Consider the following 21,720-nt stretch of genomic DNA (forward strand, 5'->3'; position numbering starts at 1 on the left):
TTGTTGATCACAGAGAAAGTGGAAGTGTGCTAAAAAAAAACTTGTGTGTGTGTGTGTGTGTGTGTGTGTGTGTGTGTGTATTTTGTTTTCACATCTGGCATAATGTGGTAGTGCAACACCACAGCTTCTAAAACTATGTATGTGTTCATTTTGTTCTCACATTTGGCAAGACACAGTGGTGCAGCAACATTACATCTGAACTGTGTTGAGTGTATGTTGGGCCCTCATATCTGGTGTGACACAGAGGTGTGGCTGTGCAATATCATCCCATCTGCCATAGTAGTGAGACATCTCCCATTGGCTTGTGCACTTTTATACAATGTATTAGTTCCATCACTGGTCTTTCTCTCACATGCAAGCTCCCATAACTAGTGTCAGTAACAAGTGGTTTATCCATCAAGAGTAAGTGTGTTATGTGAACTATACATGGAAATGCATACAGTTGACAATCACAAATCTGGCAATCTATATTCTCCAGAAACATCTATTTTCTGCCATTACTGTCAGAGTGCCTTTTTCAAATTTACCGCATAGGCATATTATTATTTTCTAGAGGCACAGTTCACGTTCTGATGTTGCTGTACTTGTGTTTGGTCATGCTTACATCTGACAGGCATTTCTTTTTTTCATTTAATCATTTATTTGCTTCGGTATAGCCTCATTTGGATTCAGCAAAGAAAAGAAGTGGTGTAAAACGCAAACATCGTGCATTGTTGATCACAGAGAAAGTGGAAGTGTGCTAAAAAAAAACTTGTGTGTGTGTGTGTGTATTTTGTTTTCACATCTGGCATAATGTGGTAGTGCAACACCACAGCTTCTAAAACTATGTATGTGTTCATTTTGTTCTCACATTTGGCAAGACACAGTGGTGCAGCAACATTACATCTGAACTGTGTTGAGTGTATGTTGGGCCCTCATATCTGGTGTGACACAGTGGTGTGGCTGTGCAATATCATCCCATCTGCCATAGTAGTGAGACATCTCCCATTGGCTTGTGCACTTTTATACAATGTATTAGTTCCATCACTGGTCTTTCTCTCACATGCAAGCTCCCATAACTAGTGTCAGTAACAAGTGGTTTATCCACCAAGAGTAAGTGTGTTATGTGAACTATACATGGAAATGCATACAGTTGACAATCACAAATCTGGCAATCTATATTCCAGAAACATCTATTTTCTGCCATTACTGTCAGAGTGCCTTTTCAAATTTACCGCATAGGCATATTATTATTTTCTAGAGGCACAGTTCACGTTCTGATGTTGCTGTACTTGTGTTTGGTCATGCTTACATCTGACAGGCATTTCTTTTTTTCATTTAATCATTTATTTGCTTGGTATAGCCTCATTTGGATTCAGCAAAGAAAAGAAGTGGTGTAAAACGCAAACATCGTGCATTGTTGATCACAGAGAAAGTGGAAGTGTGCTAAAAAAAAACTTGTGTGTGTGTGTGTGTGTGTGTGTATTTTGTTTTCACATCTGGCATAATGTGGTAGTGCAACACCACAGCTTCTAAAACTATGTATGTGTTCATTTTGTTCTCACATTTGGCAAGACACAGTGGTGCAGCAACATTACATCTGAACTGTGTTGAGTGTATGTTGGGCCCTCATATCTGGTGTGACACAGTGGTGTGGCTGTGCAATATCATCCCATCTGCCATAGTAGTGAGACATCTCCCATTGGCTTGTGCACTTTTATACAATGTATTAGTTCCATCACTGGTCTTTCTCTCACATGCAAGCTCCCATAACTAGTGTCAGTAACAAGTGGTTTATCCATCAAGAGTAAGTGTGTTATGTGAACTATACATGGAAATGCATACAGTTGACAATCACAAATCTGGCAATCTATATTCTCCAGAAACATCTATTTTCTGCCATTACTGTCAGAGTGCCTTTTTCAAATTTACCGCATAGGCATATTATTATTTTCTAGAGGCACAGTTCACGTTCTGATGTTGCTGTACTTGTGTTTGGTCATGCTTACATCTGACAGGCATTTCTTTTTCATTTAATCATTTATTTGCTTGGTATAGCCTCATTTGGATTCAGCAAAGAAAAGAAGTGGTGTAAAACGCAAACATCGTGCATTGTTGATCACAGAGAAAGTGGAAGTGTGCTAAAAAAAAACTTGTGTGTGTGTGTGTGTATTTTGTTTTCACATCTGGCATAATGTGGTAGTGCAACACCACAGCTTCTAAAACTATGTATGTGTTCATTTTGTTCTCACATTTGGCAAGACACAGTGGTGCAGCAACATTACATCTGAACTGTGTTGAGTGTATGTTGGGCCCTCATATCTGGTGTGACACAGTGGTGTGGCTGTGCAATATCATCCCATCTGCCATAGTAGTGAGACATCTCCCATTGGCTTGTGCACTTTTATACAATGTATTAGTTCCATCACTGGTCTTTCTCTCACATGCAAGCTCCCATAACTAGTGTCAGTAACAAGTGGTTTATCCACCAAGAGTAAGTGTGTTATGTGAACTATACATGGAAATGCATACAGTTGACAATCACAAATCTGGCAATCTATATTCCAGAAACATCTATTTTCTGCCATTACTGTCAGAGTGCCTTTTTCAAATTTACCGCATAGGCATATTATTATTTTCTAGAGGCACAGTTCACGTTCTGATGTTGCTGTACTTGTGTTTGGTCATGCTTACATCTGACAGGCATTTCTTTTTTTCATTTAATCATTTATTTGCTTCGGTATAGCCTCATTTGGATTCAGCAAAGAAAAGAAGTGGTGTAAAACGCAAACATCGTGCATTGTTGATCACAGAGAAAGTGGAAGTGTGCTAAAAAAAAACTTGTGTGTGTGTGTGTGTGTGTGTGTATTTTGTTTTCACATCTGGCATAATGTGGTAGTGCAACACCACAGCTTCTAAAACTATGTATGTGTTCATTTTGTTCTCACATTTGGCAAGACACAGTGGTGCAGCAACATTACATCTGAACTGTGTTGAGTGTATGTTGGGCCCTCATATCTGGTGTGACACAGTGGTGTGGCTGTGCAATATCATCCCATCTGCCATAGTAGTGAGACATCTCCCATTGGCTTGTGCACTTTTATACAATGTATTAGTTCCATCACTGGTCTTTCTCTCACATGCAAGCTCCCATAACTAGTGTCAGTAACAAGTGGTTTATCCACCAAGAGTAAGTGTGTTATGTGAACTATACATGGAAATGCATACAGTTGACAATCACAAATCTGGCAATCTATATTCCAGAAACATCTATTTTCTGCCATTACTGTCAGAGTGCCTTTTTCAAATTTACCGCATAGGCATATTATTATTTTCTAGAGGCACAGTTCACGTTCTGATGTTGCTGTACTTGTGTTTGGTCATGCTTACATCTGACAGGCATTTCTTTTTTTCATTTAATCATTTATTTGCTTCGGTATAGCCTCATTTGGATTCAGCAAAGAAAAGAAGTGGTGTAAAACGCAAACATCGTGCATTGTTGATCACAGAGAAAGTGGAAGTGTGCTAAAAAAAAACTTTCCTTTGCCTTTCATTTAGTTAAAATTTTCTTCTTATAAAGTACTGCAAAGATAATCCATTTCTGCTTCTTACATATACAGCGTATACAGGTTAAACCTCCCAAATCTGACAATTTCCTGCCATGAGGCTTGTTTGACCACGTAAATTTGTGGGGGGGTCCTTAAAATACTGCAGAATACTGTCCCCCATATTCTATAAATTATCATAGCTAATGGCATTGGTCATAGCGCATATTAGACACGAGTCTATCTGTAGCTGGCCATAAACTTGTGACATCGTCGCTGCCTCTGACCGTTGTTCCATCATAACTCATCAACATCATGATAACGAGGCTCTAAGTACCATAACATGATCCCCACCTGTTTATATTATAAATTTAACAATAAATATCAGTAATGATGAGTAAATGATGTCCTTCATTCATGGTATAGTATTACAGTCAAGTCAATTAATGTTGCATTCCTGGAGATGTTGCATTATTTAAACATTTTCCCACAAAACAATGGTAATAGAGGGGATTCGTTCTTAGCTACTAGGAAAACCTGCCTATTTTGAGGATTTTATTACTCAAATATTAATATATATATATATATATATATATATATATATATATAGAGAGAGAGAGAGAGAGAGAGAGAGAGAGAGAGAGAGAGAGAGAGAGAGAGAGAGAGAGAGAGAGAGAGAGAGAGAGAGAGAGAGAGAGAGAGGTAACAGCACTAGCTTACAGAAACAAAAACATAAGTTCTTACTTGTGCATCTTTCTTATCTGGGAAATTAGAAAATTATTAATTCAGCCTGATCTGTCATATGATTTTGTATGCCAGGAACATTAGCCCATATTCATAATTTGGTGGTGGTTGGTAGCAGTGTTTGTTTATCATCAACTCAGCTGATTGAACCACAGTCCAGACCTCGATGTCAGGAAAAAATCCTTCTAAGTAAAAGAACAGATGGCTGTATAGTATCCTTAACATGGGAACTGTGCAGGCTATGGGAAGAGGACAGTCCACCAGCCATCTACATTAATGGATACTTATCAAGTTATAAAGACATAAAAATTATTGTAACCTAATTAGAATTCTGACAGAAAACTTGGGAAATGGAGATGCAGTGACTGAAGCTGGTGGCAGTGATGATGTTTTTGTTCCTGGGTTTTGCTCTTCTCAAGTCATGTCAAACTGAAATCACGTTATTCAACCTCGCATTAATTGAGACTTGACTGTATTATAAATAACTGCTGGCAGTGATAAGATAAGCTCTCTCATACTCAAGCAAACCTTTTCTCATGTTGCCTGCATGTGTCAGGCTGTCTGTACATTCCCCCCCCATATATACAGCATATACATGTATGCAAGAATTCCAGAATTTTTTAAAATCAGGCAGTCCTCAGGTACTGAGGTTGCCAGATTTTTGATTGTCAACTTAAAAGAGAGAAAAAAATAAAATTAAATAAATAAATAAAATAAATATATAGATAAAAAATAAATAAAAAAAATAATACATAGCACACATGTATTCAATTTTACAGTCTGTGATGCCAATGATAGGAATGTGTAATCTATACAACATGACAGTGAAACACCAGATAATATGCAAGTCAGAACAATAAGAATTAAACATTCTAATGCAAAATTTGAGGATTGTGAAATTCAGATACAATGAAACTCATGGCAATTACTCTATTTAGTGCTACTCAAGGAACAAGTTGAAGAACTCCAACAAAAATGTTGAAAAATATAAATTAATTTAGAAAAACAAATAAATAAAGATAAACAAAATAAACAAATGGCCACTGAAGTGTTTAGGCCATAGTGAAGGGATGAAAGGATGTAAATGACATTGAATGTCCTAGTGGTAGCTGAAAACCACTTGGAAGGTGAAAGAATATGATGAAGGATGAAGGAGCACATGTATTGGGTGGGGCCAAGATTTCAATAAACAAAGCAATAGTGTTAGAATAAGAAAGGATGGAAATTTCACAAAGTAGTAGTTATTGAAGAAAAATACTCTGAGTTAATGCATACTACATATTCATCTATACTTATAAAAAAAACTTTTAATTAAGATAAATATAATCATTGAAACTGGTATTCCTATACTTGGTTTAAGTTGGCTGATAAAAAAGTTAGTTACAAGACTCCCCATTCCTCAGCTATGCATCTGACACACATAATTTTTTGCAGGGTGATAAACTCTCGTCCAACTTGCGTTTCTCATGTTGTTTTGCCTCTGTGGGGCTGGTGGTTCTGGTATCAACCGATGCTTTGGGTGGAGTAGCAACACTGGTGGTGGTACTGGAGTGTTGTTCTGTGCAGTTTTGTTCTTCATTGTGTGTGGTGGGGACATGGTTGTTGTTGTTCTGAGCAGTAGATGTAATGGGATTGCATTCCTGTGTGTCATTCTCTACAGTGGCAGTGCATTCCTGGCTGTTTTCATCCAGACACAACATCGAGTTCTTGCTGCTACCCTCGCCACCGCTGCCCTCCAGCTCAAGAAACTCCTCGGTATCTATGACAGATATGTCTGAACAAAGAACAGTGGTAATTAGCAAGCCAGTAATAGTAGTGGAGATGATAGAAGAGAAAGAGGAGGAGTAGAAGGTTGAAAAGTTAATACAAGGCTTAACTCCTTCAGTATTGTGGGACTTTTTTACCATTAGTTTTGGGTACGATTAGACAATTTTATTAACATTAAGAAGGGTCTATGGAGGTCAGAAGATTACTGTCCAGGGTCTTCACTATCTTAATCCCCACATAAGTTTCTGGAGCTGTATAAGAATACCAAATAGTAAGCAGAATTAATATAAAAGTGCAGCATAGTACTGAAGGGGTTAAGTACAATATATAAAATGCCCATCTCACATACTTACCTTCCTCTGAGTCTTCCTCTTCCTCGTCTATACAAGCACTGGCGAGGACAGCTTTCAAATCATCATCTGTATCATCCCCATCATCTAATTCCTCTTCTGCCTTGCCTACATCATGAGTGTTCCCTTCTTTAGTATCCCGTCTCTCATCCTCTTCATTTTCTTCAACTGATGTGTCGTCATCATCATTGTCTTCACTATCACTCATTGAATGGTCCTCAGTTGATGTACCTTCCTCTGCATCACTGACAATATATTCATCGTGATTTTCTGCTGTTTCATCATCACCATTCTCTGTACAGTTATCACTAATCCTTTTCAAAGTCACTCCCAGTTCAGCTATGGACCCAACCTTCACCTCTTCCTTAACTTTACTCTCACTCTCTGTTGCAACTGTCTTCTCCTCCTCCTCCACCTTGCACTCTGTAGTACTTAAAACATCCTTAACTGGACTATTTTTTGTTTGTGTTTTATCTGAAGCTGTCTTTGTGTCAACATCTGCTGACTCCTGCTGCTGCCCATCTTTCTCAACAAAATCTTGGAAAACCTATAAATAGAACAAAAATACTATGGTTATTATGTTTCTTGTGATCTCAATTCTGTAACTAAAATTCTGAGTCAAAAGTCAATGTTTTTACATACTTATCAAGTAAGTAAGAGTGCATGCAAATAGGTCATGAGAGAGAGAGAGAGAGAGAGAGAGAGAGAGAGAGAGAGAGAGAGAGAGAGAGAGAGAGAGAGAGAGAGAGAGAGAGAGAGAAAACTTGAAAGTTAGAATTTAGAGTGTAAGTATTTATGCACAGTTGACATGTAAAATATGTATGATGCATAGGTGGGCACAATAACTGGTATTAAATTCATCATCCAATAACCAATAAATCAATAAATCCAAATTTCTAAGACTTAAGGTGCTTCCTCCTTACTTTATTCAGGTTCTCTGAGGCAATCTTCTCATTTTCCTTCAGTTGTTGGTCCAAGGCCTCATCCTGTTTGGCTGGGTCTTCGCCTTCTTCCTCCACATAGGAGTATATACTGTACAAGTCGTCACTCTCCCGTCTATACTTCAGTATCTTCCCCACATCTCTGAAGATCTCCTGAGCTGTTGTTGGACGGGAGAGGGATTACAATTTTTTCTTTTTCCCAACATTGTCTCAGGAAGCAAAATTACTACTCAACTTATCAATTCCAAAGGCAGTAGTGGTGCACTCAGGACAAGTATCCTACAGACCAGTAAGTCTAACTTGATAACAGCAGACTGTCAGGAAACTGCATGGGAATAGTTAAGAATAGAATAAACAACATGGATAGAAAGAAAATAGGCCAGGAAGCAGACAGAGATGAATTGATTTTGCTTACAAACCAACTAAGTAAAGGTAACTTCCATTAGACATTGTAATAATTTGGTATATTTAATTTATATTCCTATTCTCAAATATCAAAACTACATTGGCTGTCTCCAGAATTGCAGCCAAATTAAAACATGCACTATCACAATACCATAAATAAAAACAGGCATCCTTTCCTTGGCCACTCACCTTGCACCCGCACAGTCTCTGGCCTGAGGGGCAGGTTGCTCTGCTTGGTTACTTTCTTCACCAGGTTCAGGATGTCCACATAGTCAGGGAATTCTTTGTACTTGTTCACCCATGCTGTTATTCTTTTATTTATTTCAACCCAGCGACTACCTGTGGAATAGTAAGATGGTTGGAAAGATGCCTAAACTTTACTTTCATACATGATTAGTCTTTAGATGATGGTTTAATGGTCAGATTATCATTTGAATATAAAGAGTGATAACTGAAATATTTCTTTGTATATTTCGTAAATTGTAAACTTATCTTATCTTGACAGACAATAAGTGTGGCACATGAGTGGCAGGGGATCAGAGGCAAACTGCAGACCAATGAGTGTTTCCAGGCACAGCATTCAAATGAAATCTATGATGAACTAGATACAATTTTAGTATTACAATTTTCTTATAAACATACTGTATGTATTCACCTTTGTATCTGAACTTCTTCTCAATGGGCCGACCAATGGCAGTTGAACAGTTAGCTACACGGCAATAATAGTCGTGTAACTTTGCAAACTGCCGCTTTATTCTGGAACAAAGAGGATAAAGTTTTTTTTTTTTTTTTTTACGGTAAGGCCTATAGCGCCTGTAGGCACACTTGAAGAGTGTATGGGAAGCGCTGTTCAGCTTCCGCCCATTAGTGGCACAGGCAATTTCATTTATAGTGGTACCCATATTAGGGCCCATATCACCGCCCAAGCTCATCTTCAGTGTAACCACCTAGAACCTGGGTATCATGGTGATATGTAACTTTAAACCACTCGATAAATGGCAAAGTGTTTTAAGGCTGTACGTGGTGGGATTCGAACCTACGCGTGGACGTCTGCCCGATCCCACACTCACCACCTTATCCACTATGCCACCGCCTCCCTATAAGTAATAGCAAGAGCCACACTGTATGAGTACAACCTCATAAACAACTGCATAAAATCATGCCGGAACTCCCTGCTTCTCTGTGCTTGACTGTGCTATGAACACTAGAGCCCTCTTCTTGAAATCATCAAACCTGCAGCGACCGGCTTTAAATACGCCTCCTGAGGTCTCATACAAGTGTCAACTGTCAGACTTAAGAGCAAATGGAACAGGAAGGCATATACTCACCTATCTTCCACTAGATATGCTGAATTATCATCATCATCCAAATCCACTTCCTGGTTCTCCAATTCTTTTATTTTTTTTGCCAATTCCTAGAAAGAAACAATAGAATAAAATGGTGTCTCCTGAATGTGGCCAAGCTGAATACATGACATCTTATATCAATCAGATGAATTACTGACAGCATAACTAATTAGGTTAAACCAATATGAAAGGTTGCATTATTATTTAAGACATACTTATGCATTCAGGAAAAAAAAAAAGTTCCCTACTGGTTTCCATAAGCATCTCTTAACTATATTTAGCATGATTCTTAAATTCTTTTCTATTATTTTTCTCTTATAACCGAGATAATGATGGCTTGTAGTCTCAAGATGCCCTTTCCTCTTCCTATGCCAGCCAGCTGTCATCTTGTCCATCCATTCACTAAGGTCTATTCATAACTACTCTTGCTGCTTCTCTCTTCTATGCATTACCAGCTCAACAATGCTTCCATTCTAATTTTTTGGCCATACTCCCTTCCAATCTCCACTATGTGGGCTCATTTCTGTCACTTAAAAATTTCACTATATTTTTGTCAATCTCGAGCTATATTCAGAAATTACAATTACACAGTGTATCTTATTTCTCCTTCCCAATCAAACTTGTATTTTTTAGATATGCAGAGTACCACCATCCATATCTTTGTCCATACTAAATTAATTTCCCTTTCCACATTTAAATGTACCCTGACCACTTAGATGAGTTCTGCCTCTTAAACAATTTTCAACAATCACTCTTTTTTCACACTTTCAACTATCCCATAGTGACACCATGGCTTGCTTAGTATCTGCTATGCTACAGCCTATGATATTGTGTGAACTAACCTCCATTTTCTTCTCCACTTTCCTAAGCCGTTTGTTTACTTTGCTGTTCTCTGGTTCAGTGGGTGTTGGAGTTCCTTCCCTGGAGGTTCCAGCAGACTCTGCTTCACTTCCCTGAACATTTAGGACAAGAGGTTAGGCAAATACACGTTGATATTCAATCGAGTCATTCCTGATGTAATTAGGTCTTTAGTTTAGCATCAACTCAAGGCACAGCTTATTTACCTTTTGTCTGTAGGGCATGTCTTTGTACTGCTTCAGACAGTCCAGTATGTCTTTTATTACAACATATATGTTGCCACTGGTAAGCTTGCGTGTTGATGCCTCAATGATCTGAATGAACTTCCTGGAAATAAAATAACCATATCAGCATTGTGCATGAAGCTTGATGAAAGAAGTATATTTAAAGAATTCAGATAAAATCCTGTAAGAGCCAATTATAAAAATGTTACTTAATTGTATTAACAAATCATTTACACTTCTTATCACACATATAATTCATTCTATTAGGAAACCACCCCTACCATTGGGGAGATGCACACATGTTGAGGATAAAGACTAGTGTCCATCACCAACAATGATGCAACTGACACAAATACATAATCTTTACAGGAAAATAAAATTTTTTTCCATAATGATAGGAGGAAACAATACAACATGTTAATATAAATATTTTCATCTTTGAATAAAAAATGACATCAAATAATATGAGGACTCAGCTTTGAAGCAAGACTGTCTGTTTTCCTTAAGTTTCATGCATACCAGAAACACCACCAAGTCTTCCTCTTTAGGTTTACTAATACTCAGTACAACACTTCAACAATTTAAGAGTATGCATAAAGTTAACTGAAACAGACTACCAGTATGGTGTCAAGCCTATCTATACATTAGGCTGTGATACCCCTTGAAGAGAAATGTGCAAGACTATAAGCCATGCCTCACCAAGCTCAGGTCCCCCTTGAAGAGAGGTAGCCAAGTCTAGATGCCTTGGTTTGTCTCACTGTAAGAATAAAACTACAGAGAAGGGGATTCTCAGTACCTTGCTCTGTTTTTCTTCCTGTCACCTTTCATGAGGGAATACAGTGATAGTATTCCTCCACCCACAAACAGTGCAAATATATGGAGACATATGAGGACATTATTCATGGAAAGGCTTACTGATGTTTATGCTGCACTCACCTTGCTGAATGGCATTACTGCAAGAAACAAGATATCAGAAATGTAAACAAATCATTTCTCAAAATGATGTTTTTTATCTAAATCATAAGGTTTTACTTTTGAGTTGTTCATGCTTCAAGACTGCACATCCTGCATCAGATACCAGTATTCCTCACTACTTCAGATGTTCCTATTAGAACATCATAAACAAACATTTCTTAACTGTTCTCGGTCCTCTTTCCCCATAAAATATTATCAGTCACGAGGTGGAAGTTACTAACTTTATATTATCTATTAATACATCTGGTACAGTACCAAACTATCTTAAGAATTACTTCAAGGGAATGGCTATGATCATTTATCAACTGCCAGTCTTTATCCATACCCAGGACAACCAAGACAATGGGCATTCTATCACATATCATCAGACATTCCCTAAGACTTAAGCAGAGACAAAGAACTGCTGTTCTCACTGATCATCTCTATCCATGAATCAGTTACACAAGCAAGTCCAAGCCATCACTGCTTCAAAGTGGAACAACATCATATAGTAATAAATAACAGTTACAGATCATTGTAAATAAATATACACCAATAGCAACTGAAAGTTGTAGTGCAGTTATAGATGGCCTTTGTTCACCAGGAACAAACATGATTGGTGATATCAGTGTGAGTCATTAAGAAGGTGGTAACTATTGTGCCCGTGATCCTGGTTCAAACTACATTCATGTGCTGGTAAACTGTGTGAAGAAATAGGAAGGAATAGCATAAGGTTTCTCTGTGACAACTTTAGCCTCTAGCAATATGATGGCAAGTAAACCCTTGTTCCTAAATCCACCCAGGGGTGCTAACTAGGTGGCCCATTTCCAGTCAGATGGCAAACTGCCAAGGCACTGCACCACAAAACACTTCCATCCCTAACAGGGCTGCCACCACAAATATCAGTCATTAAGGTCACAATCTCTTGGCTTATGACCCATACTTACTGGCTCTTTAAAAGCCCTATAAAATATTGTTTATAGAATAATAAGAATTTAATTTCAGAACCTGTCTTTCTTTTTAGATTTTTAAAGTTTTTGTAATCAATGAACAATGTTTTGATGCAAACATGAAACCATGCATCATTTCAGCATTTCAGTTGATGTCCTTAACAATCTGTATACCAGCTGCTATACATCCCTAAAAAGAGGAGAGCCTCTCCAAGATAAAGCACTTCAAAAAATGACTTTAGTGAATGGCTTAACCCTCATTCATCTGGTCCACAACAAACAAATTAAATGAAAATTATGGAAGCTTCTTTGACAAGAGAGGTGCATCTTATACAAAGGTGCATTTCAAACACACAAAAAATACAGTATTTCATGAATAACTACCTCAACATTCTTATGGATTTGCTAGTGATCACTTCAGAGGCTCTTCACTGCACACCACAGAAAATAATGAGGCGACTGCTGGAATATGCAGAGTTGTCAGAAATTAAATACAAATCCAAAACTAACAATTTTAAGATGCTTCTTGTCCTCTTGTATGTTCAGCAATATCTCAAAATGTCCTGCACCTCTCTGCTTTTTGTATCCTCAATCATCATCCCACCTTGCTCTGGGCACATAATCTCTTGTTTCCCCAATATTTCCATTCTTATTCTCTTCATCTCATTCCATAACATATTCTTATTTTAGTGAAAATGTTGTCAGTCTCCTAGCCAATTCTTCACCTACAGTAGTTTTGCATCTCATATTTCATTTAATTTCATTCCTCTTTCTTTTGTATCTCTGATATGCTTCATCCTTCCTCTGCTGGCATACTTCAGAAGATTCAAGCCTCTTCTCCATTCAACCATCAACTTTCCTTTCGCATCCTATCATCCATTAACTTCATGCCACAAACGTCTCCCAAAAAAACTCAACATATCCTCCTTATCTTAAACAACTGCCATTTCTATTTCACATGGTCATAATTTAACTGAATTCCATATAACAGATTTCAAATGGTCTGCCTTTACTTCACTTGAGCTAAATCATGTGTGAAAAGATCACAAACATTTCACTGTTATAGCAATTAACTCCTTCAGTACTGGGACACATTTCTTCCTGAGTTTTCGGTGTGATTAGACAATTTTATTTACTTTAGGAAGGGTCTATGGAGGTCAGAGGATCAATCGCCAGAATCTTCACTATCTTTAACCCCGACATAAATTTCTGAAGCTGTATAAAATCATCAAATAGTAGTAAGAAGAATGAATATGAAATTGCATCATGGTACTGAAGGGGTTAAATGTGCTACCTCTCCTTTAGTCCCTTTTGCAATCCCCCATCACATGCAAGTAATGGGAAAACACACAATTTATTTGAAATATTCCTTTACCTCCAATACACAACCACTAATATGTACTGCAAATATAATATGAATCAATCAACAGGTGTGTGTGTGTGTGTGTGTGTGTGTGTGTGTGTGTGTGTGTGTGTGTGTGTGTGTGTGTGTGTGTGTGTATTAGAGTACAGATGGCATACCCAAACACACAGATCCATTTACTCACTTAGAATGGGTGTAGGATGTTTGAGCGAGGTGGTAGTGCTTCCAAAGCTTGTCTCGGATCTTCTCGTCATCTTTGCTGATCTTTATCTCTTCCCATCGCCTTATGAACTGAAACAGAAGAGAGTGAAGTAGTCACTCTCAATAGCAGCACTACTATGATTGTAAATACCATCACAGGTCACACTGAATTTTGATATCTAAAGTCAATAAAAGATTGTCAATTTTCATCATGTCAAGTATAAAGATGGAAACTTACTCCTGTACTGGTTATCTAATATTTTTTTCCCAATCACCCATCATCAACATTGGTAATCCACTGCACTCCATGAGAATAGAAATAGCAGGTTCAAGCTTGAATAAAATTAGATTAAGAAAAGAAAAAATAAGATAGGAAGGAACTGGTTCTCAAATAGTGGAAGATGAATAGAATGGAGTCAGTAATCATGCTGTTAGTGTTGAGTTATTAAGAAGCTAGATTATGGATAGGAACAATGGGTGAAAATAAGTAAGTATGTGTTCAACAGGGACTGCCATGTGTGGGACTGATATCTTCCAGCAGCTTGCTTGACTTCTGTTATGTTCTTACAACTTGTCATCTTGCAATCTGAGCAGTGCTACTCAACACACACAGGTCCCTCATGTCACATATGGTACATTACTGTTTGGGTAAATTACTGCAGGCTTCTTTTTCCTTTCTTTTTTTCTTTTAATTTCCTTCATATGTTTAGATAGAGATTGCAAAGGGCTCCACTGTAAGCTGCTTCTCACATTTGGAGGCTAACACAGATTTTCAAATTTTCCTAACAGTCTTCCCTCTAAAGTCACAAGACTTCAGAAAAAAAAAAAAAAAAACTTAATAAGTAATTAAATAAACAAATTAATAAAGTAAAATACAATAAAATTAATAAATAAATAATAAAAGGAACGTGAAAGTGAGCAAGTTGAACACTTTTTGTGAGGCTCGTGTAGCAAGACCCTTAATACTCACCTCCTCCAAAGTGGCTGTACTCCTGTCATTCTCTTCCTGCTTCTCTTCTCTCTCCTCACTCTTACTTTCTTTTATTTTCTTTTTCACTTTCTTTTCACTTGTGTCTTCTGGTGAACTTTTCTTCTTGGTGAAGAAATCAGAGATGGAAGACTGACTAGCATTACGGACCTGCTTGCGTATCTCCGAGCGGCTACTGGATGACGGCATCCCACTCTGATTATTCTTGGGGTCTATATTTATCTCAATAATCTCCAGATCATCATCGTCATCATCTGCTTTTGTTGCAGGTGCTGGTGCCATTGTAGCTGATGTCCCATTAGCTCTGGGCTTATTCTGGGAAATAAAAAGAGAAGAGAGGATGAAGTGTGTATTTACCTAAAGTTTTGCACATGCTGTCCTGTCTCCATATCCAGCTCTGCATTAAAATCATGAATATTCCTTAAAATCACTGAATATTTCTTAAACAAGTTTCATCTAAATTGTTCCACATTTTTATGCTTCTGTTTAGGAAACTGTCTCTGCTACATGCTATTTTCTTTGATTGCATGCCATATCCTTCTGCTTGCCATGTGTTTCTTACATGTGACAGTAAACACTGCAGATACGCATGAAGCAGGAAAAATAAAATATCACATTAAAAAAGAAAGAACTTCTATAATGTCTACCATGTGAGTCACTCAGCAGGTAGTTCCAACCACCTTGTTCACAGGAATTTCAAGCAATAAACTTATTATATGTACAACAGGGTAACTATTGTTCCAGCAAGGGTCAATGGCTTACATATTCATAAAATGAATGAGCACTCTTGACAGAAAGCAGCAGCTTTCAAAGATAGAGATCTAATGCATGCTACTCGGTGAAGGAGTTAAATTCCTGTTGAAGACTTAAGTAAACATAACATATATACAAGGCACAAGGAATAAAATAGTGCAAACAAAAAGTTTTTTTTTTTTTCCTAAATAAATACCTGCTGTGTCTTTGTAGCACCCAGCTGGTAGTTCCAACCAATTGGCTTCCTGACTGGTTCCTGAAAAGTGTCAGAAGAACATATGTAAAAAAATTTCAAACATAAAGCCACACACACACTAGAGGCTAATTGCGTTCATCCCTATCACCTTGTATCCATACATGCCGTTATACCATTTCTTGTAAAGTTTGTAAGTCTTTAATGCATACTTCCTCTGCTACAGGAAGTTAAGTTAGTTCAAAATTTTATCTCACTAATACCAATATACAAAACTGATGGCATAAAGGAGTAAGGATATCTCAAAACTGCATGTGACCAGAAAATTGATTAATGAAAATATGCCTCAAAATTGTTTAACTCTATACAAAATCTAAAGTTCCAGTATGACTTCAGTCTTTATAGTTTTAATATTACTTTGACCTAAGATCAAACAGTAAGGATTTGTCACATTTAATCTTAACCTAACCAGTAGTGAGGGAAACAGAATCCGTAAGTTGCACTGGGGGACCAAAGATAAGTCACAGAGTTGCAGTCGCACCACATCTAGCGGCAAAGTCACACCTAAGAAAAAATTAAAGTTGCACCCAGCTCTGTTACCTGCAATGATATACATAAACTGAACTCAGAAATACAGGATGATTATTGTGCAGTGTTACTCGGCTCAGCCTGATATTGTATCAACCATCAATGCATTATCATGAAATACACACGACATTCTCACATAGCTAATAGCAAGCATTAGCTACCAAACTTCTGGAGACGTGTGCACAACAAACATAGAAATTGAATGAGGAGACTTCAAATTAGCAGACACTGTTTGGTGAGTAAGAAATCAATCGCCAGTTATCGGCCTCTTCCAGAAGTCGTCTGTGAGTTACTATTGACTTCTGACTGATGTAGGTGTTCAAAATGCTCTGAACAGAGAGATCCAAGACACCTATCCATGTCGTGTATAAGATAAACCCCAGTAATCACTCACTTCCAATCAGCAGATATCAGATTCAGAATACCCAATATCAGAGGAGTGAAGTATCAGGTGTGTATTGCTGCCACCACCCCACCAGTGCCACTTCCTCTACCCCTAACCATGGACCACTACCACAAAACAATCTGGTCTTCATAGTTTTGAGCAGCATCACGCTTCTTATATCAAGCCAGTGAGTTGCTAGGAAAATCTGCCAGCCATAGAGGTCAGTAACATCTCGGATACCTGACTAATTCTAAGACCCATTATTGGCCTCGGTTATTCTTGCCGTCAGAACCTAATATTGCTTATTCTTATTACTTAAAGCAGTACCGTTGGGTAAAAAGCACTCCACCGTCCTACTCGAGAGCATGGTTGAAAGCTGGAATACCTGTCCCACCTGACTATTCAGACGAGGCACACTTGTTACCGTACGTACCGATTCTGCATGTTACCAATAGGAAGAGTTTGCCACTGAAAGTTTTTTAAGTGGTGTGCAAATACAATACTGCTAAATAACAAGAGAGTGGGAGGTCAAAATGCAGTAAATATATGGCCTATCTATCCATCTGCTTGTTTGGGAAGGAAGAGTGCTAGGGTAGGTAGGAAGAGGGTGAGGATAGTAAAGCAAACTTCCTGCCCCACTCCCCCTGGCCTCGCCAAAACTCTACACACGTGGCTTCTAAAAATACAATGAACCTCAGTGATGCAAACCTCACTCACCTGGAAGTCTTCATCATCGGAGCAAGACAGTTCCACCACCTCAGTTGCCGCCATTATGTAGGTTTTCAAACACGCAGTGCTACAACAGTCCTCGCTGCACGTCAACTCTACACCGCTAGATTCATGCGACAACACCGCTACACTGATGCTTCCATCCTGGGGGTTTTCATTCCATCTGTATTTCTATGCAGCCTCACGTAGCCACATTCCCCGCTATCAGACAGTTTCTGTGAAGTTATGTAGATAGCAAGAGACCGTCCTTGGTTCGACGTGTGTTGAGCGCCAAACAACGTCAAAATAACAACCACAACAGTTGCCAGCTTGTCATGAACCTCTTATCTCTTATCTCGGTTTTTGCCCTCGCTCTCCTCTGTTTCAAAGACAAAATATCTTTCAAATAAATATAAACGAAGTCACCACCACACTGAGTCTTCCATATATAACTACAACTTATTAATGACCTCTTTATTTTTTTTACTGCATTTATTTTTATCACTAGAGTTGGAAAGGGCCTGCACGCACAGAGTCTGCGCATGTGCCAGCAGTCACCTCGTGATTGTCTTTATCAGTTCACCTAACCTAATTAACCTAACCTAATCTAGTTGAAATAATGTGCTGCAGTAGATAAGTAATTTGATAAAAACTAATTAGGTTAGGTTAATCTAACCTAGGCAATCAAGCCGAATTGTACTATAATGAGTAAAAAAAACATATCCACTACTTTGGTACAGTACTAGTAGGTTTGATAAGTCCGCTGATGAGAAGGTAGCGGCCAATCACGATCGAGGTGAGGCACGCTTCGTGATTGGTGAGAGAAGTATCCCACCTTTCACATTGTCGCATCACAAGAAGAATCTGCCACCTAGCACACGCGCAGTGTGGCAGTACTTTCCTGAGTGCAGGTTCTCCCTGGATTTGGTTAACAAGTTACTTTTATTGTTACTTTTATGTAACTTACACACACACACACACACACACACACACACACACACACACATATATATATATATATATATATATATATATATATATATATATATATATATATATATATATATATATATTAGTTTTTCCTACCCGTTATTAAAATCACTCGCCCCAGAGAGCCTGCTCACATCCCAAATGACATCTTACTGATCAGCTACATGAGTGATATATAACAAAGACTCGATAGGTTGTTAGTGAATAGCTGCAGGCTGCAGCACACCGCGGTACGCACTCAGCAGTCGGCACGATCGGTGGTGCTGCAGAGCATGGCTTACCGTTCTGCTTGGAATCCGCTAGACAAACCTAGCTTTCAGTTCCTTAAAGGGGTGAGACTAATGGATGCATTCCTACAACAGAGGCTCTATCTGGACAGTTTTTTTTCTTTTGCAGAGGCACAAATGCCATGCAGATACATGGCATCATGATTCTAATAAAAAAAAAAATTGCCCGTAGAAAATAAACGATTATATCTCCTACACTTGGCATTAATCAACAAAATCATTTAGTGTGCTGGTAATGAACTTTCATTTTATCTCCTTAAGTTAAAAGTTTCCCGCTAGCTGAATTTGTTTACTTTACTGGTAAGCGAAACTGGCTAGATTGGCAACTCTTAATATAGACACTACTAGCGCAATATGTATATAATAATATATATTAAGCAGGTAGTGCCTTAAAAGTGTGTGTGTATATATATGTGTGTGTGTGTGTGTGTGTAGTACATGTAGTAGGTAGTACGTGCATCTCTCTCTCTCTCTCTCTCTCTCTCTCTCTCTCTCTCTCTAACGTAGGAGCTTAACAGCCAGATCATAAAACGGTAATTCGTTTGCTCACTTTTCCATTCGTCGAAAAATCTAACATGTAGTTTTCAACAAGTCTTTCAAGAATCATCAGCAAACAAGTTTTTCGAGCTGACAACTAACCCAGTGGTTATCCTGCTACAACTCTGTGGCCGATTGTAACACTGCCACGCTGCTGCCTAACTTGTACTAACACTCAAAATACTGATAAAAAAAATGTTGCCTTAAAATATTTCAGATCTCTCGGCAAAAAACAATAGCATTGGTGTTATTTAATAAAGTTGAGAAGAAGTCGTTTTCTGTGACGGTTTCTTGGAGTCTCCCATGATGCTCAGCCGCTGCGACAACAGCAGTGTTCGCTGAGCCAGTGAGCGAGGAGGGTGTGTCTCTGCCGTTCGTGTAACCCCTAGATTTCCCTCCCCTTGACCCCTTCCTGAGCCTGGATTTTTAACTGAGCACTGGATTATCACCATCGCGCCCACCATGAACTGGGGGACGGAGCTCTGGGTGAGTAGCTGGGGCGGAGTGTGTGTGCAGGGGTGTTTATGAGTGACCCACAGTTTAAAGGAGGGAGGGAGGGAGGGCAGGGCCAACCAGACACTCACACAGCCTCTTGCTTCCCTCACTCCGTCTTCCCTCTCTGTCCCCTCTCATTACCGCCACACACACCGCAGGAACTGTCTCCCCACAGCCAGGGCCCCGCACCACGCCGCCCTGGGCTGGTGGGCCGTGTGGCACTCGCTGCTGCCGCTGCCTCCTCCCTCCCGCAGGATGACGACAGCGCCAGCACAACCCTGCCACTGCCACCTCCTTACTGACACTGCTGGTATGGTGGTGGTGGTGGTGGTGGTAGTTATTATTTCTGATAATAATAATAATATATTATTATTATTATTATTATTATTATTATTATTGTTGTTGTTGATGTTACTATAATCATTATTGCTATTAGTAGTAAACGTAGTACTAGTCTTACCATTACTATAACTACCGCGTCCACCATCATCATCATCATCATCATCATCATCATCATCATCATCACCACCACCACCACCACCACCACCACCACCACCACCACCACCACCACCACTAACAACAACAACAATATTCACACATCAGTAGCGTCTCAAGTCTGCACAATTGCTCATGAACTTCCTTTGAGTGAAATACGACATGTTAGAAGGCGTCCAGGAACACAAAGGGATCTCATAGTCTGTATTAGAAATGTTACTAGTGATGGTGAGGGTGTTATTGTTAGCGTTATCATTATTATCATAGTTATCTCTGTATTTTCAGTTTACGGGAAGAAAGTTGATAGTTAAAGATGTTATTGTTATCATTATTATTATCATCGTTATCTTTCTATTTTCGATTTAGGCGCGATATAGGAAAATAATTGCTGGTTCTTTCTTATATGGGGGGAGGGGAGGAAGTTAGGCTGGGCGGGGGTGGGAGGAGGAGGGTAATAAAGCACTAACAGCTATATGAAACTGAATTGGAACTAGAATATCGTCCTTAAGTGCAAAATTAATAGATTACGAATGAATACCGTCGTGAATTTTGGTTATTAATTGAAATGGTTCTGTTGTCTGTCTGTCTGACTGTCCGTGGTGGTGGTGGTGGTGTTGCTTGGGCGTGACCTTGAAGGGGTGAGGGAGAGGTGGGAGACGGAGTGGGTGGCGCCTGACGTACCGTACTCTTGATGGGTGTGGACCTTCCCCCTCTCTCTCTCTCTCTCTCTCTCTCTCTCTCTCTCTCTCTCTCTCTCTCTCTCTCTCTCTCTCTCTCTCAGCATGCATTGGTAGCCCAAACTCAACTTTACTCAACACACACACACACACACACACACACACACACACACACACACACACACACACACACACACACACATACTCCCTCTCTTACTCACCACACACTCATTCACGCTCACTCATTCATTCACTTATTCAGATTGTTACACGATTTTTTTTGTTTGCTGGGGGGGTCGGGGATGGGCTGGTCTGGGCAGGGGAGAGGGTTGTAGTTACTAGTTACGTGACACTTTTAAAATTTCATAGATATTATTTATTTATTTGCTTATTGTGTGTGTGTGTGTGTGTGTGTGTGTGTGTGTGTGTGTGTGTGTGTGATTCACTGTTTGATCTGCTGCAGTCTCAGACGAGACAGCCAGACGTTGCCCTACGGAACGAGCTCAGAGCTCATTATTTCCGATCTTCGGATAGGCCTGAGACCAGGCACACACCACACACCGGGACAACAAGGTCACAACTTCTCGATTTACATCCCGTACCTACTCACTGCTAGGTGAACAGGGGCTACACGTGAAAGGAGACACCCAAATATCTCCACCCGACCGGGGAATCGAACCGCGGTCCTCTGGCTTGTGAAGCCATCGCTCTAACCACTGAGCTACCGGGCCGCGCGCGCGCGCGCGTCTGTGTTTGTGTGTGTGTGGGGGGGTTGGATGGGTTGGTGTTTGGATGGGTTGGTTAGTGGATGTGTGTGTGTTTGCATTCTACAGATTACCATCCTAAACACACACACACACACACACACACACAATTCCTTAAGTATGGTAACGAGATAAGTGCTAATTTACAGTTTGATTATCTCTCTCTCTGTATGTCTTTGCACACACACACACACACACACACACACACACACACACACACACACACACACACA

General features: G+C 39.2%; 2 protein-coding genes and 1 long non-coding RNA gene across 5 annotated transcripts in view; 1 reads left to right on the forward strand and 2 right to left on the reverse strand.

Moving 5' to 3' along the window:
- Positions 1 to 756: 756 nt before the first annotated feature.
- The window catches only part of LOC123518280, a 24,474-nt gene continuing 3,510 nt past the window's right edge, over positions 757 to 21,720 (reverse strand). The window contains exon 2 of the long non-coding RNA XR_006678741.1: positions 757 to 3,515. This is a non-coding gene — a long non-coding RNA (uncharacterized LOC123518280). The remainder of the gene's footprint in view (positions 3,516 to 21,720) is intronic.
- LOC123518277 (death domain-associated protein 6-like) lies at positions 5,182 to 17,583 on the reverse strand. 2 transcript variants are annotated; one of them, XM_045279000.1, is made up of 12 exons: positions 17,252 to 17,583; positions 15,565 to 15,624; positions 14,598 to 14,930; positions 13,611 to 13,717; positions 10,142 to 10,262; positions 9,920 to 10,030; positions 9,060 to 9,145; positions 8,387 to 8,487; positions 7,921 to 8,070; positions 7,309 to 7,484; positions 6,389 to 6,932; positions 5,182 to 6,042 (listed from the first exon to the last, which is right to left on the reverse strand). In XM_045279000.1, the coding sequence occupies exons 1-12, from the start codon at positions 17,303 to 17,305 to the stop codon at positions 5,672 to 5,674; spliced, it is 2,214 nt and encodes a 737-aa protein (XP_045134935.1). In that variant the 5' UTR covers positions 17,306 to 17,583; the 3' UTR covers positions 5,182 to 5,671. The 2 variants fall into 2 exon arrangements, with proteins under 2 accessions (XP_045134935.1, XP_045134934.1); XM_045278999.1 differs by having other exon boundaries at positions 17,243 to 17,553.
- The window catches only part of LOC123518278 (formin-binding protein 1 homolog), a 162,583-nt gene continuing 160,240 nt past the window's right edge, over positions 19,378 to 21,720 (forward strand). For both annotated transcript variants that reach the window (XM_045279005.1, XM_045279007.1), the window contains exon 1: positions 19,378 to 19,542. In XM_045279005.1, the coding sequence (XP_045134940.1) occupies positions 19,519 to 19,542 (24 nt within the window). In that variant the 5' untranslated portion in view covers positions 19,378 to 19,518. The remainder of the gene's footprint in view (positions 19,543 to 21,720) is intronic.

The sequence above is a fragment of the Portunus trituberculatus genome, chromosome 43 (assembly GCF_017591435.1).
Source record: "Portunus trituberculatus isolate SZX2019 chromosome 43, ASM1759143v1, whole genome shotgun sequence".
NCBI classification, from domain to species: Eukaryota; Metazoa; Arthropoda; class Malacostraca; order Decapoda; family Portunidae; genus Portunus; species Portunus trituberculatus.